Raw genomic sequence first — 26849 nt, 5'->3', positions numbered from 1 at the left:
GTGATAGAAATCAGCATTATGAAAGAAAAAAAACATAAAGTAGTATTTCATTTATTTTAGTTTCTAAAACATTAAAATGCACCTTAAAATTCTGTAAGAATATACTCTCCCTTGGGCAAAGTGAGAGCAAAACTGACTTTTCCTGAGGCTGCTGTAATCCTAGATTTGCATTTTCTTTTGAAAAAAAAAAGCTGTTTTTGTATAGACTACATTTTGTTTCGAGGCTTTCATCTTTATTTTTAACATGTTCTCTCCAGGTACAAGTCCTACTTCACTTCAGATAAATAATGAAAGCAAAACCTTACTAAGACAACAGTTCCCAACACCCACACCTTCAACAGACAGTGTGTCTGGACCAGGTAATAGATGTTCATGTTATCCACTTAATGCAGCTAGTAAGAATTTAGCAAAAGCATGGCATGTCTGGGTTCGCTAATTTTCTTTGGAACAGGATAAACCCTGTGTTTTCATTCTGGCTGGTAATTTAAACTGAAGAAGAGGAGTGTTGTTACTGTGACCGTCTGGGTTTCTTTTCTACCCCACAGATACAGCTATTGCAGCTTAAAAATATATATATTGTGGTTGTGAACAGGTGCTTGAATTTTGGAGGAGTGCATAAGATTATTCTGGCCTCTGATCTATTTATTCCTACATAAACAAAGGTCCTTAGATTTTTAGATATCTCACTAGGTAAGGACTCTGGATATGAGAGAGAACCACGGCCAGCATCAGTGTTAGTCACTTGTAATTCCCCCACAACTGTCAGTGTCTGTTTGCTAATGGGATTTTTATTTTTAGTTAAAATCAAACTGCAACTAGAGAATTAGAAGTCTGTAATTGACCTGTAGGGAAATGAAAGTTCTATGATGCCATCATTCTTGGTTTCCAGGTGGTCACAGTCTCTTCTTTCTCATCCATCTCTGCCCCCATCCATCCCACATACAGTCAAGGCCAGTAGACAACTAGGAAGAGGTGGGGGGAGATGGAAAAGGATACGGGAGACAGGGGGGATTGCTAGAGAGATGACCTTCAGTAGGAGAGAGGGGATGAGATCTCGTGCTCAGCAAGAAGGGTTGATGTCAGAGAGGAGCAAAGTGCAGTTCATCCATAGTCGCTGGATAGGAGGCAGAATACTTATCCTGGCGTATGGGTACATGTGAGGATGGGAGCTTCTGGCAATTTTCTAATTGCTTCTGTGCACCTAGTGGATGAAGCAGTGTTGTGGAAAAGGGTTTGAGGGTTTTAAAAGAAAAAAAGATGAAGTATGAAATAGTTCTCTAAAAAAGTGACAAAGTGCATGGACTAGGAAATGTAGGATTGCTGGGCAACATAAAAGCATTCAAGATTAATGATCACCAATTTAGAGGGAGACTGACCAGTTAGCTTAGCTGTGTGTTTTCTTCTGGAGACACTGAGGGGTAGCACATAGATGCAGAACAGATGGAGGGTAGATTCATCAGAACGGGTTTTCCCAAGTATGCAAGAGTATAAGAGTATTGAGAGCATGTAGGAGGAAGGGATTAAAATGGTGTATTGTTGGAATTTAAGCTAGGAGAAGAGGGAATGAGGGTGAGAGAAGAGTTAGGGACAAAGAAAAGGTAGTTGGATAGATGAATAGCAAGTCTCAAAAGGTGGAAGGAGCATTAGAAGGAGCTGAGAAGTTACAAGGTTGTGAATGGAGACAGCAGTGCTTGAAATGGAGCTCCGGAAGGCTTGGTGTTATTGCTGGGGACCAGGTCCCGATGGGCTCACCACTGGGGTGGGTGGCTGAAGTCGGGTGGAGAACAAGATTATTGGAAGGAAGTTGAGAAATTGAGAAGCTCCAGCGGAGGGCTTATCATCTATATGGGTGCTGAAATCAGCCAGATTTGTGGCAGAAATAGTGTTGGAGAAAATGACTGCCAAAATCTTCTAGGAATAAGAAAGCGTACTTCGGGGACTAGTTGTGGGTGGTATAGTCTGACAACACAAGAATCAAAGTGTCCTATTTAGATTAAAAGTGAATCTGGAATTGGGGTTGAGATGGAGAACAGACTTAGGTCCAAGATCCTAAAACCCAATGATTTCAATGGTTTGAGTTAAATGAACAATTTTAATTAGTGCATAAGTACGTGAATACCTGTCAAGCACTTCAATAGAGGCGGCACGATGAATGACAACAGTCAACAAGCGGTGGCCAGTAATGACCAGCTGATGTATTCATTGAACTGTCCCATGTGGGCTATTAGAAAGTGAACATTAAAATGTAGAGATGTTTCTCGTTTGTCTGTTTTCGGAAATACATGTGCATGCCAAAGACCTTTGCAAGTTTCACATAAGAAATGGGACTGTTTTGTTTTAATTCTGTGAATATTCTATGAGAGAAAATGTTGGGACTAGCCTATCTTTAACATCCACCCACTCCTACCACTGCCTTTTTACACAAGAGGATTGCTAGTCCATTTATAAATAAAGAAGTGACTGGTTGGGAATGCATGCCTTTACATGATTTGGTTCCTTTTCCAGGCAGATTTGCCATAGAAGATTCATGGGGACAGGAAAAAATGATTAAAAAGGCATGTTGGGGCCAGAGTCACAATTTCAGTTGCTTTGAGCAAGGAAAGAACTTAGTTCTCTTGTTTCATACACTATCCCAGAGAGTGGAGGGCACGGGGTGGGGGAAGATTAGAGACTGGGAAATCAGTTGGGTTACTATTAAATCAAAGTAGATCTATAAATATGTAAATTAGATTATAGTAGCCATCTAAATGAAATAGAGAAATAACAGGATAGGCAATTGAATAGAATCTTGAATTCTTATAACATTTCATTTCCCTTCTTCCCCTTCTGCCACTCTTCATTTCTACTCTTCATAAAAGTGTATTTATGTATGTGTCACCTGAGATCGTTAATTGCTCTATGGCAAAGCATATATAATAATGGATGTATTCATTCAGACATTAAAATGTGTTCATTTGAATACAGAGTATTTCAATTTGTAACTGCTCAGAGGATTTTTGTGGCGGGAATACACAGAGGGGAAGGAGGAGGTGTAAGCTGAAGCAGCAGCAGCTGACTGCAGGGTCAGTAGGCCAGAGCGCCCCTGGCATCTGGAGCCCTGCAGGGCCAAAGGTGCCCTTGGACTTAGGAGTATGTGGAAGAAGTGAGAGACATTCCAATGTATGCAGCACATTCTCCTTTTCTTGATCTCAGTCACGAATTCCATGAATGTAATAATGTGTCCCAGCAAGATAAACGCTCAGTGAAATCAGTGACGCTTTTAGGAACAGACCTTCAGCTGCATCTGAAAGAAGGAAGGAAATGAAAACATGTGGGAAGTAGAAGCGTGCGTACCCACTGTGCATCTTGTAAGGCATTTAAAAGATTCAGTGAAAAGAAGTTTTAAATAAAGATCATTTAAATTCTACTCCTACAACCTCATGTCAAGAAAAATAGGACACATTAAATGGGATGATCATTTTTACCCACGGACATGTAACAGAGAGTAATAAAGTTTTAATTCTCGCAAGCCTTAATTTTTCAAGTTTCAAGTGTGATAGAACTTCACTTTGCTTTGTTTTCTTTATGTGGGTCCCTGGTGTCTGTGTGCTCTGAATTGTAGGTTGTTACTCTGAAGTGGAACTAGAAGAGCCCAGAGGCTTTTTCTCAACTCCAGGGTATCCACTGGATTATGAGGAGAGCTGGAATGTTCTTGGGTGCTCAGAGTGTCCCCAGGCAGTATGGCAAAATTGACGGTTGAGTACCTGTCGCTGCCTTGGTCTCCTGCGTGTCCAGATTCAGTCATGACTATTTATGAAGAAAGCTACAATGAGAGAAGGGTGTCAGGTAATCCTTGTTGACATTTCAGCCCTGTGCTGGGAGCCTTTTCTGGATAGGCAGCTTACGATCATGAGAGAACGTGACTTGGGTAACACCACCACCAAAGTGTTGATACGTGTAACAGGCAGGCCATTTTTTTTTTAGGATTTTATTTATTTATTTGACAGAGAGAGAGGCAGCGAGAGAGGGAACACAAGCAGGGGGAGTGGGAGAGGGAGAAGCAGGCTTCCTGCTGAGCAGGGAGTCCGATGCGGGGCTCGATCCTAGAACGCTGGGATCATGACCTGAGCCGAAGGCAGATGCTTAATGACTGAGCCACCCAGGAGCCCCATTTTTTCCCTGTTTTTTTTTTTTTAAGGCACACTTAATATTTTCAAAACTTGAATTTACAAAACAGGTATACTAGAGGTTGAGTGTGAGTGTGTGTGTGTGTATGTGTGTGTATTCAAGCAGAAAAAGGACAGGGAGCTCAAGTTCTTTAAGCATACCAGAACCATGCCAGGATGCCAGAAACATATCTAATAGAGGAGTTAAGACGGTTAAAAATCAGATGGGAGTGGGTGTTGGATTTTAAAATAAAGCAAAAAATATTAAAGACTTTTACAATGGCAGAATTAAAAATATTTGCTAATAACACACCAGCTGTCATTTCATTTCATGAACAGGCAAACCCATTTTGTTCGACAAAACAAAGTTGCTATCTCTTGTTTATATAGGTGTGGTACAGCTCTTAGTCAAGAGGGAGGTGGGAAGGTTTTGGAAATAATTTGGTTGATGGGGACATCTGGGAAGAAAATAAGTGTGTCTGTTATTGTATGTGTGGTACACACACACACACACACACACACACACACACTTGTGTGCTGGATTCGGGAGTGTATGGAGGCCAGGGAAATGCTCTGAGGGGGAGATTGTGTTCTTGGGATACATTCTGAGATTAAATCATTGAGTCAGAGGACACAGACATTTATTTAAAGAATCTTTATAAATACTGTCTCATTTAGGGGTGCTTGGGTGGCTCAGTTGGTTAAGCGTCTGCCTTCAGCTCAGGGCATGATCCCAGGGTCCCGGGATCAAGTCCACTTTGGGCTCCTTGCTCAGCGGGGAGTCTGCTTCACCGTTTGCCCCTCCACCTGCTCTCATGTTCTCTCTTTCTCTCTCAAATAAATAAAATCTTTTTAAAAAATACTGTCTCCCTTAGACTATGGAACAAAGCTATTAACTGGCCTGTCCACTTTGTACCTTTTTCTCCTGCGATCAGATGGCCTTGCCCGTCTGCCTTGGTCAACAGCTCCAGGTCTTCTTGTAGCTGGAATAAACTCCAGAAGCCCTAGCACGACCTTCCGTCCCCCTCCCTGACTCACATGATCAGGTGCTCTCACCTCAGGGCCCTTGTCCAGCTCCTTCTCCTCCCTCTCCAGAGAGCTCCTTCTCACCCTGTCCCTCACCTCCCTCAGGGCTTGACTGGAATGTCACCTTCTTAACAGGCCTTCCTGAATTGCTGTCAGTTGCATCACCTGCTGCCTGGGTAGTTCTTCGTGCCTCCCCCTTTTCTTCAGCACTTACTGTCTCCCAACGTTATGATTTTTTTTTTTCATGTTTGTGGGTTGTGTTTTCTCTATTGAATGTGAGGTTTTGGAGGGCTAAAACTTTCATCTCCTCGTTTGAAGACTCTCCAGCACCTGGAACAGTCTGTGAGACCTACAAGGCACTGAGTGAGTGAATGAATGATAGGTCACCTCCTCAAAGAGGACTTCTCAGTCTAAAGTAGCACCATTCATTCCCTCCCAAAGTCCTTTTCATCATACTATGCTGATTATTTCACTTGTAGCCTTGATCTCTATTTGAAATCATCTTCTTTATTTACCTGGCTGAAATAAAAGATTCATGAAAGCAGGGATCTTGCTATTTTGTTCCTTACTCTATCTTCCCAAATTAGAATCATGCCTAGAGACGTAGCATAATTTTTTCCACGCGCGTATACTGATAAATTACCCTTCAGAGAAGCTAAATCGGGGGCACCTGGGTGGCACAGCGGTTAAGCGTCTGCCTTCGGCTCAGGGCGTGATCCCGGAGTCCTGGGATCGAGCCCCACATCAGGCTCTTCTGCTATGAGCCTGCTTCTTCCTCTCCCACTCCCCCTGCTTGTGTTCCCTCTCTCGCTGGCTGTCTCTATCTCTGTAGAATAAGTAAATAAAATCTTAAAAAAAAAAAAAAAAGAAAGAAAAGCTAAATCAGTTTTCACTGCCATTAGCAGTAATGGGAGCCTCTTGCACCATGAGTATAACCAAATATATCAGTTTGATAGGCACTTTCACTTTTTTTTAATCATTAATGGAATTTTTTTCATATGTTGATTAGCTATTTGTATTTTTTATTTCTTGTCATTACCATCTACTTTCTGAGTATTTTTATTGGTTTATGAAAGCTGTTACACATATATTTTTCCTTTGTCGTAAGTTGCAAGTATTTATTCATAAGGTTGTTATTTGCCTTTCATTTTTTTAAGAATTTATTTATTTATTTATTTATTTATTTATTTATTTATTTGAGAGAGCTGCACATGAGTGAGGGGAGGGGCAGAGGGGAAGGGTAGGGGAGAGAGAAAGGAGACTCCCCACTGAGCATGGAGCCTGACACCAGGCTGGATCTCATGACCCTGAGATCATGACCTGTGCCGAAACCAAGAACCAAGAGTCTGACGCTTAACCCACTGAGCCACTTAGATGCATCTTTAATTTTTATTATATGTTGATGTAAACATTTAAAAATTTGTTTAAATCTATCTACAAACACCTTTGATCTTTGATTTATCTCATTGCTTTTTAAATATTGTTCATTCTGAATTCAGAAAAAAAATTAATTACAAACTTCTTTAATCCTGCTGAAATGTTTTTTCTCATATGGTAAAATGATGTTGTATCTTTTTCTTTAAGAAAAAACGATTTTCTTTCTAACTTGTAGCACTATATTACATACTAGATTCTCCTACAAAAAGGAACATTTTCTGGGAAAACTTACCTTTATAACCGATTGAAAACCATGCTTGGCTTCATTGTGGATTAACTGAGGAAGCCCTATAATTTTCCAGCCTAGCATTTCTTTGATTTGAAATTGTCAGCTTGAACCCTGTAGAATGGTTCTGTCTCTTCAGATGATAGCTAGCAGAACTGCAAGCCTATAATGGAGGTGTTACCCCTTATTCAAGCCAGATAGTACTCTTCTATGCTGTAAAATGCTATCTTTTTCCCTGTGGGAGCCCGCGACTCACTCATTCAACAGCTGCCTTGATCTGTACTTGCTACAAATAAGTATTTGGTCCTTTTTCAAATAATATTTGAATGTAAATCAACAGCATTTACCCTAATGTGTTATGCCATCTAATATGTTTTGTTCTTTTCTTCTCAGATATAATCTGTTCCTTTCCTTGCTCCACAAATACTTGTAAGGAGGATCTACGAGGGGCTAGAGACCCACTCCTCTTGGTTGTGGGGATTCCGTACTGAGCAAAATGGACAAAAGAAATCCCTGCCCTTATCAAGCTTATATTCCAGTAGGGAGTGGTCACATAATAAGAAAATAAAATTTGCAGTATATTAGGTAGATATGCTAGGGGGAAAATGAAGTGGGAAGAAAGAGAAGAATCTGGGATGTAGGGGCTATACGGTCATCTGTAGTATAACCAGCAGATGTCTTTCTGAGCAGGTGATATTTAAATAAATGTAGGATGATACCGACTTATTATTAATAGTAGAGGCGTTTGATCCTAAGAAGCTCACAGGTTCTTTTCACACTTTCTTCATCAGCCTTCTGGATTGTTTTAGAATTATGGTTATAATTTTCCCTTTTGGCTTTGACTCAGGTCCTCAACCTAAAACAATCAAAAGAAGATTGACTATAGAGAAAGAATAAATTTTCAGGTAGAAGTCTTTCCATCATGGATTTTTCATAGTGAGATATTTTTAATAAGTAGGTTACTTTACCAGAAGAAAAATGGCGTACCAGCATCATTTTAAAGATGAAATAATTTACTTCCTCCTGTCCTTCAAGGGAGCAATATGACATAGCAGACTGTGATGAGTGCTGGACTCATGGGCTTGGGTTTAGAGCCTGAGTGCCCACCCTACCAGTCTGACTTCGGGTGAGTCACTCGAATTCTGGAGCCCTGTTTCCCTCATTTTGCAAAGTGAAATAAATTCCTTCCTCATGGGTACAAACTTATAACTAGTAGACAAGTCCTGGAGATCCAATGCACACTAGAGTCAGCATTTGTATCATAATCATCAAACTTGCCGAGGGACTAGATCTTAGTTATTTTCACTACAAAAAAGGAATGGTAATTATGAGAGGTGATAGAAGCTAACTGTCGAGAATGGCAGTCCTATTACAGTACGTAAATGTATCAGATCGACATGGTGTACACTCTATGCAACGTTCCATGTCAAATATATGTCACTAAAAATAATTGCTACACCTAAAGTAGAGAAACTGCTGAAAAAATTTTTTTAGTTCTTGCATTTTAATAGATTTCGTTTTCTTAAACCTAGGTGAAATACGTGGAAGAGGGCTTTACCCAATGATTTTCATGAGCTCCAGACCACTGGTGAGAATTGGGCATAAGCTATATTGTCTGTAGAGTCCAAGGTGTGCTTCGTCATTTCATAAACTCATAAACTTAAAAATCAGTGTTTTTCTTTTTAGAGCTATTTCAAAACATATACATTGTTTTGAAAGAAATGGTGTTTCTGTGGGGAGTTAATGTTCGAAAGGAAAATCTATTTAAGGGATCTGAGACTGGTCAGCTTCAAAAGAGACTGCTCAGTGGATAACCTGATTGACTTGTAAATCATCCAGAATTGTGATTTCTGGATGTGGCTCCGGTATGTTGATTTCAAGACAACATTTTTTTATTGCGATGTGATTTTACGCCACAGACAGCCTTTTCTGTGGATCAGAATGTAAGAGTTCTGTTAGCTGGTTGACTAGAAAGGGAAAATTTATTATCTCTATCAGAGTTTTCTTTATAGTGATATTATAATAATAAAAGCTTAGAATGAGTTTTTAAGATAAACTACACAGATATTAGATGCTAGCATTGGAAACGTAAATGCTATGCAATTCAGACTTATCAGATTACGTTTTAGAACAAGTAATAAGGTTTTTTTAAAGATTTTATTTATTCATTTGTCAGGGAGAGTGCACCCCCTTCAATAAGGCTTTTTTTTTTTTAAGATTTTATGTATTTGTCAGAGACAGTGACAGCAGGGGATGCTGTAGGCAGAGAGTGAAGCAGGCTCCCTTCTGAGCAAGGAGCCTGATGCGGGACTTGATCCCAGTACCCTGGGAATCATGACCTGAGCCGAAAGCAGACGCTTAACCGACTGAGCCACCCAGGTGCCCCTTAATAAGGCTTTTTGGTATAAAAAAATGGTATAGGTATAGGTAACTGAAAGCTAATCTCTCTCCTTGGCACCAAAAAGCATTGCAGAGATATATTTGGGGGAAAAGTTCAGTGAGTAATAAAGAGAAGCATGCATATCATATGAAAGTGTTTTCCTAAAAAACTATATTAAGAATGTTGCTTTTAGATTAAATTGTGCAGAGAACTGGCATTATCTATAGTTTTTCCACATTATCTTCCATCGACTTGAGGCTGTGCCAAAGACAATTCTGAGAGAAGTGCTGTTTTCTGTATCTTTGAATGATTCAGACAGAAACTTATCAGTGAAAATAACCACTTCTGTTAAGGTTTTTTCTAAAACAGGGAAGAAAAGTGACTTCCCTGATCTGAAAAGGCATATTATAAGCCTCTCAAAAATTAACTTTATTTTCATTGCCTTTTTTTTTTCTTTATTTTTAGGTCCAAAGGGCAGTAAAACTACCAAATTTCTCCGGAGTTCAAACCAAGAACATCCGGGCACTTGGGAGGATGTTATTCTGACTAAACCAGGAGGAATCCTACAGATCCCAAGACACTCTTACAGAACCACCATGAGGTGAGGAAGGAATGTTCATTATGATGAAAGAAGTTTGTGAATGATCCTTGGACAAGCAGCAACCCTTGCTTACGGCATTATTTTCCACCTACTCTCCTTGAAGAATAGACTTTGAAGTAATCCCTGGTCTGAGGCCTTCAGTATACAAAAACTGAATGTAAGATTTGTTGATAAATTGTGTACTTTCTCCACAAAAGAGATCATTTATTACGTAAAGTGGAAAGTCAAATCTCTATCAAACAGTTTTGGAGTTTGAAATAATGTATGTAGAGTCTTCTCTTAAGTTGCCAAAATAGAGAACTTTCCTCGAATTAAACAATAGAATAAATTTAAAGTGTGAAGTGAAAAGTGAAGATTTGTATAATATCAATCCTGAGTAAATTTACGTGATCTGTGGGGGAGTTTGGGGCAAATTCAGACAAATTGCCAATCAGAATTTAGAGGACTATGCATAATTGACCAACTGTTCACCATGACAGCCGAACTTAATTAAAACTTTTCACAAATTAAGTATTAGAGATATTTTTAATTGTTACAATTTAAAGTAAAAAAATCGTTTTTTCACCCAAGCACAGAGAAGCAGATAGAGTCAATAACAGTGATGCATAAAATTCCGAATGAAGTCAATAACAGTATGTGCGATTTGGAATCATTCCTGACTTTCTTTTCTCTGTGCCATAGTTGCCACAGGAAGTTATCAGCCCCTTTACATCACATCATTCGCCTTGATATTATCAACTTCCAGATGAAGCCGACACCTTTGGCCTGTCAGGGTCATATGTGGGTTTATGAAGGATTTGGATCAGGCAAAAAATTAATAGGTAACTAATATCCCATGAAGAACTATGCTCTTGATATTTTAATGAAACATTCCCAGATTGTTTTGCATTCAGTGTGACTTACAAATGATGTAAATTATATGATACTGAAATAGCCTTACTATTATTTAAGATTTGTAATTGAGATTATGCTAACACTCCCTCAGATTGAGTTAAAAATAAAACCCAACTGTATGCTGCTTTCTTGGGTCATACCTAGGTTAAAGTTGCTCAGAAATACTAAAAATAAAGGATGGATAAAGCAGTTTTAGACAAATGTAACACACACACACACACACACACACACATTGAGACTATAATATTAATCAGGCAAAATAATATCCACCAGAAAAGGCATTAAGTGGCCAATTAGGTAGTAGCTGGACACCTCATTACATTGACTTAAACTGATTTTTATGAAAGAAAGAAAAATCCAGAGTTTTCTAGATGTGCCACTAACTCAGTAGTCCAACGCTGTCAAGACTAAGGTTATGGCAGTTCTCTTGGCCTTTTCCTAATGGTTCCATAATGGCTACTTCAGTTCTCGCCATTCCATGGAGGAAAAAGGAAGAAGGGACACAGAGAAAGGAGGACACCATCGAGAAAATAAACACATTTCCAAGAATCCTATAGCAGATTTAAGTCTCCCTGGCCCGAATGGGAGACGACTAGGGACAAAGGGAATGAAATGGGGCTTGAGCTGGCTGACCAACGTTACCCGATGTGATGTGATAATAGCAGTCCTGATGGAAATTTAATGGCACTGGATGCAGATCTCAGTTCTACCACATAGTAGTTAAATGATTTGGGGAATGTTCCCAAAGCTTTCTCAGACTCTGTTTCCTGAATTGTGACAGGAGAACAACAAGATCTATTTTTGCTTTTTATGCAGTTTACAAGAAGAGACACCCCACTGTCACTACCACCACATACCTACATGTGTGCTATAAATTCTCAATTTACTTAGTCAAGGACACTTATGCCTGATGAAACCTGGTGGCCCAGAGGGAGAGGAGGTGTGGCATGATGCTGACCTTTGACTCCCTAAGAGAGACCCAGATGCCAACATCCCTCTTCCCTCTGGCAGATAGGATCCTGCCAGAGTTGATCAAACAGCCAATTGCTAAACCACCGTCCTTTTATTCTTTGGACTCACGTTACCATCCCAGAAGTAGACACACTAAAAATCTCCATGTTTCCACTTAAGAAAATGTTAATAAACACTGATAGTTTTATTATTATTATTATTATTATTATTATTATTATTATTATTATTATTTATTAACTGGGGTGTTTCGTATCAACGAGGCCACAGCTTCAAGTGGAGAAAATACAGAATCTGCCCCCAATATCCTTGGAAATTAGCTACACTTCTTCCTTTCTTGCCTTACAGGATGTCTGTTACTTGTACTGCCAATGAGATTGTTTTGAGAACTAAGTGAGAGAATGCGTGGCCATATAAAAGCAAGCTAGCTTCTACCATGTTTGAATTAGAAATATATGTTTTCATTCCTGTTCTTAAAATTGTGTTGCTTAGAAGAAAAGATTAGACTGTTGTTTCCCTAGCGCCTCTCCATCAGTGGGGTGTCAGAGTATACCAAGTTTGGAAGAACAAAGAAATACAGAAAAAAGGGTAAAGAGTACGTTAGCTGTATTAGTTATACTTTCTAATGTTAATGAACTGTATACCTGTTTTTCTTAGAAAAAGTTCATAAAACATATGTACCATTTCCTATCTCCTTCCTAAAATTTCAGTTTTTGCAAGTGAAGTATACAAGTTCCAGAGGCTGACTCAATGCATGAGGTCAATAGTTTTCTCAGTAGTAAACATAACCAAATATAACTTATCTCAAGAATGCAAGGATAGTTTAATATTGAAAAATGTATTACCTATAATAAAACTACCATGCGAGGAAAAATAGATGTAAGTATACAGCAATCACATCCTAAAACCATATAGTAAAATAATAAAAGATGTAATGGAAAAATCATTTTAATTATAATTAGCAACAAAAAACCTACAATAAGGAATAACTGTTAAACAAAACGCAGCCAAATACATTTGAAGGTCTAACTGGCTTTATTAAGGGACTCCTGCATCGGGCAGCATGCAGTCTGGCAAGTAGAGGGATGCTCTGAGGAGCTGTACAAAACGAAAGGATTTTATAGAAAGGGGGCAGGATGTTTACCAGAAGAAAAGAAAGGGCATCTTACACATATTACCTCCTTATCCTTTGGGGGAATGGAGAGAGCCCATGTGATGCTTTACCTCATTGGTGCTGGCCAGAAAATTCCCGACTGGTTAAGACTGCATTTCTAGGGGTGCCTGGGTAGCGCAGTTGTTAAGCGTCTGCCTTCGGCTCAGGGCATGATCCCAGCGCTCTGGGATCGAGTCCCCATCGGGCTACTCCGCTGGGAGCCTGCTTCTTCCTCTCCCTCTCCCCTGCTGTGTTCCCTCTCTCGCTGGCTGTCTCTCTGTCACATAAATAAATAAAATCTTAAAAAAAAAAAAAAAAGACTGCATTTCTAGGGGAGGTTGAAACTGCAATTAGGTTAGAGATTAAGGCCCGGTTTGGTGACGTGGCCTCACATAAGCGACTCCATTTTGGGCCTGTGGTTTTCTTTTTGTCATAACCCTAAAATTAAATTTGAAATTTATTGTGCAGATAGAAAACTTTACACACATACACACAAACAAACATAGAGATGTGAACAGAGAAATGTACCATGTTCTAAAACTGGAAGACAGAATTAACATTAATTCACACCAAAGTAATATATAAATATAGTGTTATTTCCCAGCAAAATCCTATGGGAATTTTTTTTTTTAAGAGAGTAAGATAGAAACTAATAATAACTATCTTTAAAATAAATAGGATTTGTGCACCGGGGTGGCTCAGTTTGTTAAGCGACTGCCTTCGGCTCAGGTCATGATCTCAGGGGTCCTGGGATCCAGTCCTGTATTGGGCTCCCTGCTCGGCGGGGAGCCTGCTTCTCCCCCTGCCCCTCCCCCTGCTGTGCTTTCTCTCTCTGTGTCTCTCATGAATCAATAAATAAAATCTTAAAAATCAAGTAAATAGGACTAACTGAAAATGTTTTGGGAGACTCAGCCCTAATTAAATTTCAAGTTCAAACCAGAGTCTCCAAAGCTTTTGATTTTTATTTTGTTCCTTTCTCAAGAGATGACAAACTCTTGACCCACATGATTTTTTGAGACCATAACGCCCTGGATTAACCATTAGCTCTTTTCACAGATAAAAAAGGTTAGTGAGTATTCACCTATCAGTTCCCATACAGTCTAAATTAAATCTCTTTGTTTCTTGACACAGTGAAGTTGATCCTCTGGCCATCTGTTTACTAAAAAGAGCAGAGTTTTTCAGTAAGAGAGAAAAGCTTAATTCTTAAGATTGTTGACTTGAAACCTTGATCCTATTGAATGTTAGAGCAAACTACTTTTGTAAGAATGTTTCAGGAAAAAACTATGATCACTTAAAGTTAGAAATGGTTTGTGATAGAAAGCGTGCCAATTGCTACACCTTGCCTCTTATTCATTTCACGAGGCTGTGGATAAATGAAGGTTGTCTGTAGCTGAGGCTCAAATATACTCCATATATATGATTATCTTATTTCAGTCTGCTGACAAGAGTAACTGTTTAGTTCCCTGAGGACCTAGCTAGACCTCGTCATCTTTTATAATACATCACTTTAAAGAGATCTACCTAGGTTATTCTAGACATTGTAGCAACTGGGTCCTGTGCTCTAGTTGGTTTAGAGCCCTGTCCTCAGAACTGCTTTGATTTAGGAATCTGGAATTTCTTTCTCTCTATTCTAATTGGGTTTTCTTTGGCTTAATTTTCTCATTTTTATATTCTTGGGAGTGGATATGGTATAAATTCATAAGTTCAAAACTAGGATTTTTTTTCTCTTTGCTCAATAACCTTTGCTTTGATGCGTGGTAAGTTTTTGTATGCTGCTTTGTTTTTTCTTTATTTTGGGCTAGGAAATTGTGTGGAGGAAATTCACCTTCATTAAAATTTCATGGTCCTCTAGCGATGTTGATTTTCACATACAATGTCCATTTGGCCATGGAAGAATTTTCTTTGAGATATTCTTTTCATATTTCTGGTAAGTCTGTTGCTTTCGTATACGTTTATGTGTATGTTTTTGTTTTGTGCTTTATAGGAAAAATCTGTCATTGAACAGATTGAATTCTCTAGTGTATTTGTCTGCTTTAGAGGAGAAGGAAAGGACAGTGAGTAAGATATGACTTCTGTAATCTGTGGGGGCCTCAAACTAAACCTCTATTAAGATTGATCAGATCTGTCATTTTTTCTTAAAGTACCAAAGAATTTTGTCTATTTTGGGGGGACTTGGATGATTATAACAATATAGGGGGAAACTTTTATCACTAGCATAAAAGTTTCAAGTAGTTTTTCTCTTTTGAAATTAATTTCCTTAATGTACTAATATATTCTTTTTCACTTGTTTGATGGATAGTTCATTTATATTGGTTGCAACCAGGTTATTGAAAAATATGCTTTGCCCAACATTTCCATGATTTGGGTGAAGACACTGATAGCATTGTGAAAATCAAGAACTATTAATTTGCAATTTAGGTTTAATTCTGAACAGTTATTAGAATTGCTTTCGTCCTTAAGATTAATCAATTTATACTCATTAAAAATGTTAATTGGAATACAATTGGAGAGGCATTTCTACTAAAAGTATTTAATTTAGTCTGGTAACAGTCTCTGCCCTAGTAGAGTTTATAGTCTAGTGGTAGAGATAGTCAATAATCATATAGAAAAATATAGAGTAAAAAAACTATTGTTTTGAAGGAAATATATAGTGTACTATAAAAATAGACAGTGGAGGGATCTTAGTTTGGTAAAGGATGGCAATGGAATTGTAGGAAAACTTTAGTTTCTTTGTTCTCTTATCACAGAACTCCATGAGATTTATTTCTACTCCTTTGCCCTCATTTTTTTCTTAGATCCATTCCCATAGGGCTTTCTTTGTTACCATATCACAGGCATTGGTCTTACCAAAGTTACCAGTGACTTCCCCAAGTCCAGATCCAAGAGATCCTTCTTAGCCCTAACAACGTTTGACAGAGATGAGCTCTCCTTCCTTCTAGAATCTACTTGTCTCGGCCTCCTTAGGAGGACCTTAGGAGGAAACCATTCTCCTTAGCTGTCCTCTTACTTCACTGATCTCCTTCAGAGTCTCTTGGATGGCTGCTCTTCATTTTCTCTACCACTAAAGGTAGCGGTGTCCCTGGACGTAGTCCTTGACTCTCATTTCTTCTTTACCTTACTCACTCCCTAGTGACCTTACCCAAACCCTAGCTTTCACTACCATCCATATGCAAATAACTCCCAACTTCTTTTTTATTTTTGACCTCCAGCTCTGTATCACCAATTGCCCCCCCCTCCACTTGGACATCTGATAGGCATCTCAAGCTTAATGCTGTTATCTCCAAACCTGCAACAGTGCCTAGTACATAGCTGCTGCACAGTAACTGTTTGTTTGAATAAAGGGAACGGCATTTCAGCTGGGGCAGATTAGGGAGAAGAGGGTAAGGAGGTAGCTCCATACCCAGTGAATGGATAACAAATGCATCCGTTGGCCTATGGGAACCCCCCTGGCTGAGAGCCAATGGATGAACAGGAGTCAACTCAGAAGACTGTTATTGTACATATTCAATTTCTGTGTTCAGATAAACACAGAAAACCATTAGTGCAGACATTTTACAATGACAGCAAAATGTATAGCGCATGTATGTAGTTTTTAAAGATCTGACTCATCATTCATATTTTTGAGATTACAAATTAAAATAGATCAATACAAATTATATCTGTGTGAATCAAAAATATAGAATCATTAAAGTTTATGTGAAATATTTAGTAGTATGGAAAAATAGTCACAATAAATTAAATGGAGGAAAAAGGTTTTAATGGTGTAAAATAGCATATAATTTTTTAAAAAATGTATACGTAGCATAGGAAAAGACCTGGCCAGATTTATATTAAAATATGACTACTGGTTATTTATAGGCTGGGACTACAGGAGACTTTTTATCTTCTTTGAACTCTCTGTATTCTGAAAATTTTTATAAGTTGCACATATCACTTTTATAATCAGAAGAATAAAGAAATATAAAGTAGTTAGTTGGATGTATTGACACTGAATATTCTCTTATTCTAGATTCCATGAGAGGAAAATATAAAGTTAATGATAAAGGTAAGACCACAATGGAGGTAAGGAATCCAGCTGGCTTGACTTTGGTTATATGATATTATGAAAATAGAGTGGAAAATGCCCTTGCTTCTAAACACTATGTAGTAAGAAGTGCACTCTGACTTCTGTCAAAAACATTCAGGTGTTTGTGGCCTGATTCTAGTTACTTTATAGTAAAATGTGAATTTGTATTAATTTCCTTAATGTCAAATTTTGGGGGTAGTGGAGACCTGATCTGGGGCCCGTTAGGGAATAGAGTGAGGGGGTAGCACCTTACTCGATTAGTGGGTGAGAAACATTTGTTTTGTTAATGGAATCCTTGTAGCTACGTGAAGTCTATCCATTGCCATTCTTTCCATATGTGTTATGTCTTTTGGATTACATATATATTTTTTGTTTTGTTTTTCCCTGGACCAATCCGTAGTGGAACTAAGGTGTAAGATTATTGGTGAAGTAAATCAATTTTTGGATGGCATTGCTTTTAGGTTGGATGAACCTAAGACTTTTGGAGTAAGCCCAAAATGTCACTGAATTCTTCAGTTCTCTTTTTTGGTGTACCGCCTTAGCTCTGGCGAATCTTAATGTCTATGTTTCAACTACCTGAGAGCTATCCAAATTTCCCTAACTGATAAATGTTTGCAATTTGAATTGTACGTGCCATGAGGCTGAACTTGGGGAGCACATAATTTATTCAGGAATTCAGTCTAATGAGGACCCAGGTCTGCTTCTCAACCTGGGTTCTCTGCTCATATTTAGAATTTGTTCTCTGCTCATATTTTATGGTGTCAAAGTTCTCTCTTTCTGCACTATGTGGGAAATGAAATATTGTGGCATTTGCAAATTTGGGGAAGTCCTATAAGTCTTGGGACATATCTGTTGAATATCAAAGTGATAGATCACTACCACCTGTGGACTGAAGATAATAAAATCTATTTCTCATCATCATGAACATTAAGATTGAATATTAATTAAATATAAGCAAGAAATTACACTGAAATGTGGATGTGGGTGATTTAGCAGTTCAGTTTGTGAACTGCAGTCAAAGAACTTCAGCCTGTCTTCTGTGGAGGTGTCAGTTTTTCAGAGCAGAAGTCATTCAAATCCTGTGTCGGTATACATAAGGAACTATGGATACGAAGTAAGAGTGACAGATCAATAAAAGTGCACTACCATTTAGGTTGTAATGACCTGGTTGCAGACATTAAAACCAGATTCAGAAAGTAACTCAACTCCTTGATTATTATGTTAAATGATTGTTTTTCTTTTTTGCTTCAAGGATGTCCATTATTGGATTTGAGTCCAGTTAGTTCTACTGAGATCACATCTCCCAATTATCCTAACATTTATCCCAACATGCTGAACTGCACTTGGACTTTTTATTCCAAGTCAGGAGATAAAATGAAGGCAGTGATTAAAGACTTTACGACAGAAGAATCTTGGAACTGTGAGTGGGATTATTTCAGTATTTATGATGGACCAGATCAGCAATCAAGATTACTTGGTAAACTGATCTTCTTTTTTTTTTTAACTGAAGTCACAGTCTTTTTTTTTTTTTTTTTTTTAATTTATTTGACAGAGACAGTGAGAGAGGGAACACAAGCAAGGGGAGTGGGAGAGGAAGGAGCAGGCTTCCCGCTGAGCAGGGAGCCCGATGCAGTGCTCGATTGCAGGACCCTGGGATCATGACCTGAGCCGAAGGCAGACGCTTAAGCTTAAGGGCTGAGCCACCCAGGCGCCCCTAAACTGATGTTTCTTAACTGGCCTACGTTATGTGGCATTTACATAAGCATTTATACAATGCATATATGTGGAAAATATGACCTACATTTACCTTGGGAAGCATCTGATTTGTTGTCAGTGATTTTTCATGAGGTCCATCATCGGACTCCCGGAGCATTACTGAGCACAACGGGATGAGCTTGACCCCACACTCACCGCATCTTCACCTATAATTCTCACTCTTCCTGATTTTAGCAGTGAATCATCTCATTTTACCATTGGGGGGCACCCTAATTTTGTTTTTCTCAGGAGGTCCTATATTTTAAGAGGTTTCAATTTCTGAATTTTGGTAACTTTTCGAAAATGTGTTCTCTCAGGTTTCGTCTTCACCGTAATAGCGGCCTTTTTTTAGACCCAGGGTAAATTTAAAAGGAGAAAAAGGCCAATTAGTTTAAATAATTTTTTAGGGATTTATTGGCCACATGGTGTCTATCACGCTTGACTATCAGGCAATATCCTGTTCTGAGACTGACTCATAGAAGAAGACTTTTCCCAAGCTTTTGTAATCCAATGCTGCATCACCTTCTTCAGTCTCCAATGAGTTCCGCTCCTTGGGACGCCCTTACAACCCACCTATCCCAAAGAGCAAGAGGAGACTTTTGATCCTGTCTTTTTCCAGGATCTTGACCTCTCCTGTGATATTACAGGATATGTAATACCCATAAGCTCATCAATTTGCTTTGAAATTCTAAAGGTACCTAACTTTTTTCCTATCAGTGAATTTGGTTCCTGCCAAGGAATCTCAAGCAATTAGAGTGTTGAGGGGGAGGGGCAGATACAACATTTCCCAAGCAATTCGTTCTCCTTAAGATGAAATGACCATCAGACCCCGTAATCCTCTCGCCAATGCCCTTCAGCCAAAGGCGCCAGGATCACACTGTGGGGTGTCTCAGTAAGAGGGAGTTAGAACCTATTAGAGGATTTGGGCTTTGGTTAGGTAATTTTGGAGAGGGTCTAAGAAAATGGACTTGGCTCTAGATTGGTTGCTGTTAGGAAGTGGAGCAATTTTACGGTTGGGATCTCAATCATAGGGGGGCCTGACTCAAATTAGGATAAAACCGCATTTGGTAAAGAAGTGGCAAGCCCTCATTTTAGCCCAGAGAGGTCGATGTTTTGTAGTTTAGTGGCTGCACATGGCCTTGTTTTTGTCTCACCTTATCATGGATTCAAATAGTCCTGTCTGATGTTGCTGTTCTGTGAGATTATGTCCCAACAGGAGAACAACATGGTCTAGTTGTGAGTCCCAAACCCGTTTCTCAATGTCAGGGGCTACTTTTCTCTTTCTTACTCTTTAGTATTCTTCCATCTAGCGACACTGTTCCTCTTTAAAAGTTCTGATAAGTTAATTCAGAAGTGTCAAATGATTATAAATAAGACTATTCATATTTTTATAATCAGCTTATATAAATCTCTATAAGAAGGAAGCTACCATTAGTTTGATAGTTTATACAATTTTATTTCATACAATTTTATATATTTATATAATTTCATTTCAATGAAACATGCAATTTTTAAATCACTGAACATGGATTCCCATTGCTAATCTCACAGGTAGTGAAATGGGCTATCCCGTATATGGAACCACATTACCTTTTCTTAATAAATCTTTTTATTCATGTAAGTAGAATTCATCAGTTCTTAACTGTTTTTAATTATTTGTGTATGTGTAGATGAAGTGGTCCAAAACACCCAGATAGTTTCCATTGCAATGCTTTTACAATATTTTAATGAAAATAAATTACCAAAATTAAGGTTCATCTGGTCTTCTTTCATTTTCCCCATGAATGTTAGGACATCAGTAACCAGTAAACATTATATTAAGTGTGCAGGTTGAGTTCATTCATTACTGAGCATTACCTAATGGGTTAGGCACACTGGGGACGCAATGGTGAACAAGTCAGAAACGATCTCTGCCATCTTCTCTTTGGAAAGATGGACAATAAATAAGATGATAATATATAACAATAATCAAATAATTACTGCTTGTCAAAAGTAATCTGAGGGAAATAAGTTGCAAAGGAAGGGTACATTTCCTCAGTTCATTCAGGTGTCTGTTCAAATGCTCCCTCATCTAAGGTATCACATGACGTAAACAGGCCTCCTCCATCTTTTCTTCTAGGCATTTATCGTGACCTGACAGAGTACATATTTATCTATAATCTGTCTCCCTCCACCAGAATGAAAATTTCCCGGGAGTAGGACTTGGTCTCGTATTCGTTGCTGTATCTCCAGCACGTCGGTAGAGCACTACCCAACACTTCGTAAATATTTGATGAAAAAATAGATGAGAAAATGGCCTTGCATGGAGAAAAAGCTTGGTAAGTTGGGGTAGTGTCAGGGGTCAGAGTGATTGGATACTGAGCGAGGACAGACTGGAATGAGGCTTTGTCCCGTGCAGCTCAGGCTGTGGTAATGAGTTTGAATTTCGTTCCAATCTACTGGAGGCCGTAAAAGGTTTTTGACAAGGGAGTAATCTGAAGGGTGCTCTAGCTGCTGTGTCAGGAGTGAGTTTTCCGGTGACAGGGTGCATTGTGCCTGAAGTCATGAGGCTCTTGTGTTATTCTAGACCTGCACCGTCCAGTCCGTGTTGTTATTTAAATTTAAATTAGTTAAAAAGAAATAAAAGGGGTATTGGCCATAGGTAAGTGCTCAGTTGCTGCATGCGGTGAGTGACTGCCATAGCAGGCAGCCCTCAAACAGAACGTTCCATCCTTGCAGAATGTTCTGTTAGTACTGTTTTAAAAAATACATATTGCCTTATAAGGGGGTGGCACTAATGGAGTGCAAGTGAAGTGGACAGATCTAATAGGATTTCTGGGTGGATTGCATCTGGGATTAAATATGCAAATCAAGAATGGCTCCGGTGTGAGAAGTTAGCATCTACAGAGATGGGAAATGCTGGAAGGAGAAATAGATTTGTGGGGAGAGATCTGTTTGGGCCGCTTTCAATTCTTAATGCTATGATACATTCAGATTGAACTCTCGAGCTAGAGGAAAAGTCTGGGCTAGAGAGAAAAATTTGAGAATTATCATCTTCTTACAGATGTCCTCTAGTTATCCTCTCTCGGACATCCTGGATCTGCACTATCACTCTCATCAGTTTCACACGTGTTCTAGTATTACCCATCATTGAAGACAAAATAGAACAAGAAATGTAGCTATTGCCCCATTTCTCTGCTTCCCTTTATAGCAAAATCTCTCACTTTCTTAGAGGCTGATTCAAACGCTTATATTCTTGGGTACTACACCAACCATGTGACAACCGTTCCATTGATGCTTTTTGATTCAACATGAAGAACAGTCTAGCAATTAGAACTGCTCAAAAAGAGAAAATGCTTATAAGTTCCATGTCGTATCTTCAAGGTGAGAAATCCGATGTCCAGGGTTATTTTAGAACAAACACAGTGTCAGTTGGACGGTGGAACTAAAGGATCTCTAAGGTTCTGTGTCGACACCATTCCCTTCTCACCCAGGTGCCCATTTTAAACCTACACATTTTGTACATGTGCTGTCTGTATTCCTAAGTTCTTTTTTTTTGTTTTAGATTTTATTTATTTATTTGACAGAGACAGCCAGTGAGAGAGGGAACCAAGCAAGGGGAGTGGGAGAGGAAGAAGCAGGCTCCCAGCAGAGCAGGAGCCCAGTGTGGGACTCGATCCCCGGACCCTGAGATCATGCCCCGAGCCGAAGGCAGACGCTCAACGACTGAGCCACCCAGGCACCCCTGTATTCCTAAGTTCTTAATAGAAATACTGCATTTGACAGAACCAAGGATAGAACCATTTCCATACCATTAAGACCTTCCCTCCAGCTTAATATTGTATGATTATTTAATCAGCTGTGAAACTTCCTAGCCACTTAATTGTCCACTTATATTTTATATCTGTTCACAGGATATCCTAAGATACTTTATTAAGTGCTTCACTGCAATCAAGATTCATGAAGTTTATCTCCTTCCCCCTAGCCACCACCTAATTAGCTCTTTCAAAAAAATTAATTAGGTTCCTTGAATGTGGCATGTTAAGGATCCCATGCTGGCTTCTTGTGACCATTGATTCCTTCTCCAAGTGTTGAAAAACTGCCTAGTAATTTGCTAAAGTTTTTTTTTTTAATTTAACAAACACTTATAATAATTTACAAATACCAATTTGTAAAATCCAATTTGAATATAAATTTTATCTCCAGTATACAGATGTGAAAGTTGAGGCAGAGAGTGAGACAGATTAAACGAATTGCCCAGAGCCCCCTAGTTAGTAATGGCAGAGCGAGAGGAGAGCGGCAGTTTGGCTACAGAATCGTGCCTGTAAGCATTCAGCTACGCTCTTTCCCTGGTGTAGGACTTGGCAAATCCTCCACTTTCTTTGTTTTCTCTGTCTTCTACCCATCTTCCCTCGTGCCCAAATCTTTTTTTTTTTTTTCAATTTTCTAAACAGTAACCTATTCCCATTTACATTATTTTAAAACTTCTGGCATGTTTGTTGACTCTACCCAGAGTCCTTTTCCTTGACATGGTGCATCCCAGAAGTTCCCCATCATATCCAGTTCACCAGACAGGTTCTCCAAAGATAAGAAGGATGTAGAGGTTCACTCTTCCCGTATCCCCTTTCTTTGTCAGATTTTTGAGATAACAGTATCTTTAAGACAAATCAATAATGCATCACTGTTTTGAGAGAACTGAAATTGCAGCATGTACAGGTAAATTACAGCAGGTGTGCTACCGCTGTCAGGACCACCTTTGAACAATGTGTATTCCTGAATTAAGAAAGGATGGTCATTAGTCTGCATTTGGGCAGCCTGCCTGTCTGAGCCAGTTTGGGCTGCTATAACAAAAATACTATAAACGGGATGGCTTAAACAGCAAGCATTTATTTCTCACAGTTCTGGAGGCTTGGAAGTCCAAGATCTGGTGTCTGGTAAGAGCTTGCTTCCAGATTCATAGCTGTCTTTTTTTGCTCTGTCCTCACATGGCAAAAAAGGAGTGAGAGCATTTTCTGGGTCTCCTCTATAAGGGCTCTAGTTCCATTCATGAGGGCTCCACCCTCGTGACCTAATCACTTTCCAAAGGCCCCACCTCCTAATACCATCACGTTTGGGTTTAGGATTTCAACCTATGAAATTGTGGGCGGGGTGGGGGTGGGGCACAAGCTTTCAGAATACTGTCCTATTACTTTTGTTTCTCCGTCCATTTGCCTTCACCAACATGCCTCTTTTCTCATCCTTATGATCAGATTGCCATAGAGTTGTATATCATTTCATAGCAAATGCTAGCCCAGTCTTTTCCCTTTGATTATTTAAAATCTGTACCCTTCCATGGTTGCAGTCAAATCATGGATTCCATTCCACAAATCTTGATTTTACATTATCAATAATCATTCCTTTGCCAATATTAACAGTTTGGAATTTAATATTCCCTCCTTGCCCTCTTCTATGTATGTTGCTGCACAGGAGAAATATTTTAATTACTGCATATATCTCACATTGCAGCTCATTTATGTGGCTCTAAGAAAGAATTTGTCTTGATATCCAGTGGTGCTTACCTGACTATGAATTTTAAGACTGATAAGGCTGTGGGAGAAAGAGGTTTTAAAGTTATGTTGGAAGATATAGTTCAGAGGCATTCACAAAAAAGTAATATGGGGACCCAACTGCCTATCAATGGTAAGTATTTTTAAATATTTATTAAACCAGGTACCGTATATGTCGAAGTAGAACCTGTGGGGCACTGGTTTAGGGTCCCTGGTGGTCACCCTGCTTTACTACTCAAAGCAGGACAACTTCATTTCAAGCCATTCCTTAAGGCACAAGACCTTGGTAGTTTATTTTTTTAATATTTTTTTAAAAATTTGTATTTATCTGAAAGGGAGAGAGCAAGAGAGAGCGAGATTGAGCTCGGGGAGAGGCAGAGGGAGAGGGAGAGACAGACTCCTCGCTGAGCAGGGAGCCCGATGCAGGGCCCAATCCCAGGACTCTGAGATCGTGACCTGAGCCAAAGGAAGATGCTTAACCAATTGAGCCACCTAGGTGCCCCATTTGGTAATTTAAATGGACCATTTGAGGTAATAGTTAATTGGGGTGTGTGCATGTGTCTCTGCGTGTGTTGTTTTACTTAAGAAATAATAATAAACATACAAGACAGTTGCTATTTTTAAAAAATCCGGTGGGGACAGAGTCTGAAACAAAGGTAGAGTTCAGCGTGTTTCCATGTCTCTGTTACCATCTCTCTTTTATTAAATAACAACTCCCAAATCCCCAAAAAGATACCCCCCAAAAAGAATATTTTAGCTGAACATATACTAACTTCTTTGCATAAGATAGAAACACATGTAATTTATCCAATCTACTTTTAAGCCAGAATTTCATTAGTTGTGTTTAAGTTTAAAAAAACCAAATGAATCTGTTATTAGGAGATTCTCTTGATTGGTGCATGATTCTAGGAAGAATTCTAATAACATCCAATACAAAGTTATTTTTGATGTCACTTTGTCTTTTGTAAGATGAGGCGAAGGAATAAGTTCTAGAAGAGTCCTTGATTTGAGCCATAGGCTAATGAACCACATCATCTTACAGGTATGATTTTTAATTGTGTAAGGAGTGCTCAACTACCAACCCTTCTTTTGTCTCCATTGCTCCTTTTTTAAGAAGATATATTTATTTATTAGAGAGGGCACACAAGCAGGGGGAGGGACAGAGAGAGAGAGGGAGAGAGAGAGAGAATGCTGGAACAGACTCCCACTGAGCATGGAGCCCAATGCAGGGCTCGATCCCATGATCCTGAGATCATGACCTGAGGTGAAATCAGGAGTCGGACACTTAACTGACTGAGCCACCCAGGTGCCCCTGTGTCCATTGCTGTTATCTTTCCATCTCTGTATCTCTAAACTGACCCTTCATTTGCATGGTAAAAATATTTAGGCTGCTTCATTTCTTCTTTTAAGCACTTCTATTTTTTTTAGAAGTTGATTAAAAATAAGTTAAATATTAATAAAATATTGTTATACATCTGTACAAACAGCCCACAGGTCTAAGAGTTACCATATACATGGATTAAAATGCATTAAAAACATGCGGTAAGGTAGTAAACCTTAACGCACAAAACATGTCGAATAAATACCTTTGTGGGTTTTTTTATTTCTATGATCTAGGATAGTTTTAATTTTGAAGAGTTTGTGTATTTTTTTTGACATATATATCCAAAAGGAGGAAGGAATCCATGTTTTATATATATCTGAAGAGAAATTGAAATGAATTTTGATACAAGTATTGAATAAACAAACAAATCCACCCTGCTAGAAACTTCATTTTAAATAGATTTCTGGTATAAAAAAATCTCAAGCAAAGCATGTAAAAAAATAAGCATATCTTATAATTTCCAAATTATAGGCTATGAGGAAGCTTTTTTATTTTCTTCATATTTCAGGATATACTTGAAGAAGTCTCTTGTTTTTAATTCCCTGGTGGAGTTCTTTTTATATCTGAGATTGAAGTAAACACATTACTAGAAATTTTCCTTATCTTTTTCCTTTCTATATAAATTGTATTTGGATTACATGTAGCATGAAGTCTTTTGATATGTCCAGACGTGTTATACTGGGATCACACAAGTATTGCCAAAGAAAGAACAATGTCCAGTAATTTTATGATTAAATGCAATATTTTTAACAATCAGTTTCTGTTCTGATTTGTCTAAAGAGGTGTATATTAATCCTTCAGGTAACTTTATTGATTTTTGTTCATTTTAAAAGCAGTGGAAGAAGAGCGAAATCTCCTCTCTGGCTAAGAATCCTGGTTTTGAGCCTACAAAAGAAATAAACCCCTCCATTCTGAGATTTTAATAGACTTTGATAAGTATTTCTAATGTTTTGTTGTTACTTTACTCAGAGATAATCGTAGGAAGCAATACTGGGAAAGAGCCAACCCAAGGCACATGTGGGATTCCAGTTGTTGACCCATTTCTAATGCAAGGGTTTGAGAGAAACACACACGTGCGGCCAGCTGAGCGTGGGGAGCCCCGGATAGTGGGTGGGATAGTGGGTGGCCGTGCGGCCCCGGCACGCTCGTGGCCCTGGCTGGTCAGCCTGCAGCACCACGGACAACATTTCTGTGGCGGCGCTCTGATTGCGAAGCAGTGGGTCCTGACCCCGGCGCCCTGTAACTTTAGGTGTGTGCCCGTGCGGGGCGGGGCGGGGAGGGGGTGGAG

At 38.9% G+C, this 26849-nt stretch overlaps 2 protein-coding genes across 3 annotated transcripts in view; both read left to right on the top strand.

The window, feature by feature from the left end:
• The window catches only part of OVCH1 (ovochymase 1), a 48867-nt gene extending 37974 nt beyond the window's left edge, over positions 1 to 10893 (top strand). Inside the window, 6 exon segments of the mRNA XM_040641903.1 lie at positions 258 to 359; positions 3602 to 3670; positions 3673 to 3834; positions 8367 to 8422; positions 9442 to 9815; positions 10497 to 10893. Of these exon segments, the coding sequence (XP_040497837.1) occupies positions 258 to 359; positions 3602 to 3670; positions 3673 to 3834; positions 8367 to 8422; positions 9442 to 9815; positions 10497 to 10644 (911 nt within the window). The 3' untranslated portion in view covers positions 10645 to 10893.
• Positions 10894 to 14650: 3757 nt separating this feature from the next.
• Positions 14651 to 26843, top strand: LOC121105409 (CUB domain-containing protein 2-like). 2 transcript variants are annotated; one of them, XR_005837891.1, is made up of 7 exons: positions 14651 to 14758; positions 16841 to 16876; positions 18150 to 18374; positions 20830 to 20970; positions 24137 to 24310; positions 25147 to 25219; positions 26395 to 26843. XR_005837891.1 is itself a non-coding variant. In XM_040642289.1 (5 exons), exons 1-4 carry the CDS (start codon positions 14686 to 14688, stop codon positions 20832 to 20834), a joined length of 339 nt encoding a protein of 112 aa, XP_040498223.1. In that variant the 5' UTR covers positions 14651 to 14685; the 3' UTR covers positions 20835 to 20970; positions 21864 to 22109. The 2 variants fall into 2 exon arrangements, 1 of the variants encoding a protein (XP_040498223.1); XM_040642289.1 differs by lacking the exons at positions 24137 to 24310; positions 25147 to 25219; positions 26395 to 26843 and adding an exon at positions 21864 to 22109.
• The last annotated feature ends 6 nt before the right edge of the window (positions 26844 to 26849 follow it).

This window comes from Ursus maritimus, unplaced genomic scaffold (assembly GCF_017311325.1).
Source record: "Ursus maritimus isolate PB19 unplaced genomic scaffold, ASM1731132v1 scaffold_26, whole genome shotgun sequence".
NCBI classification, from domain to species: Eukaryota; Metazoa; Chordata; class Mammalia; order Carnivora; family Ursidae; genus Ursus; species Ursus maritimus.
This window is presented reverse-complemented; position numbering and strand designations above follow the sequence as displayed.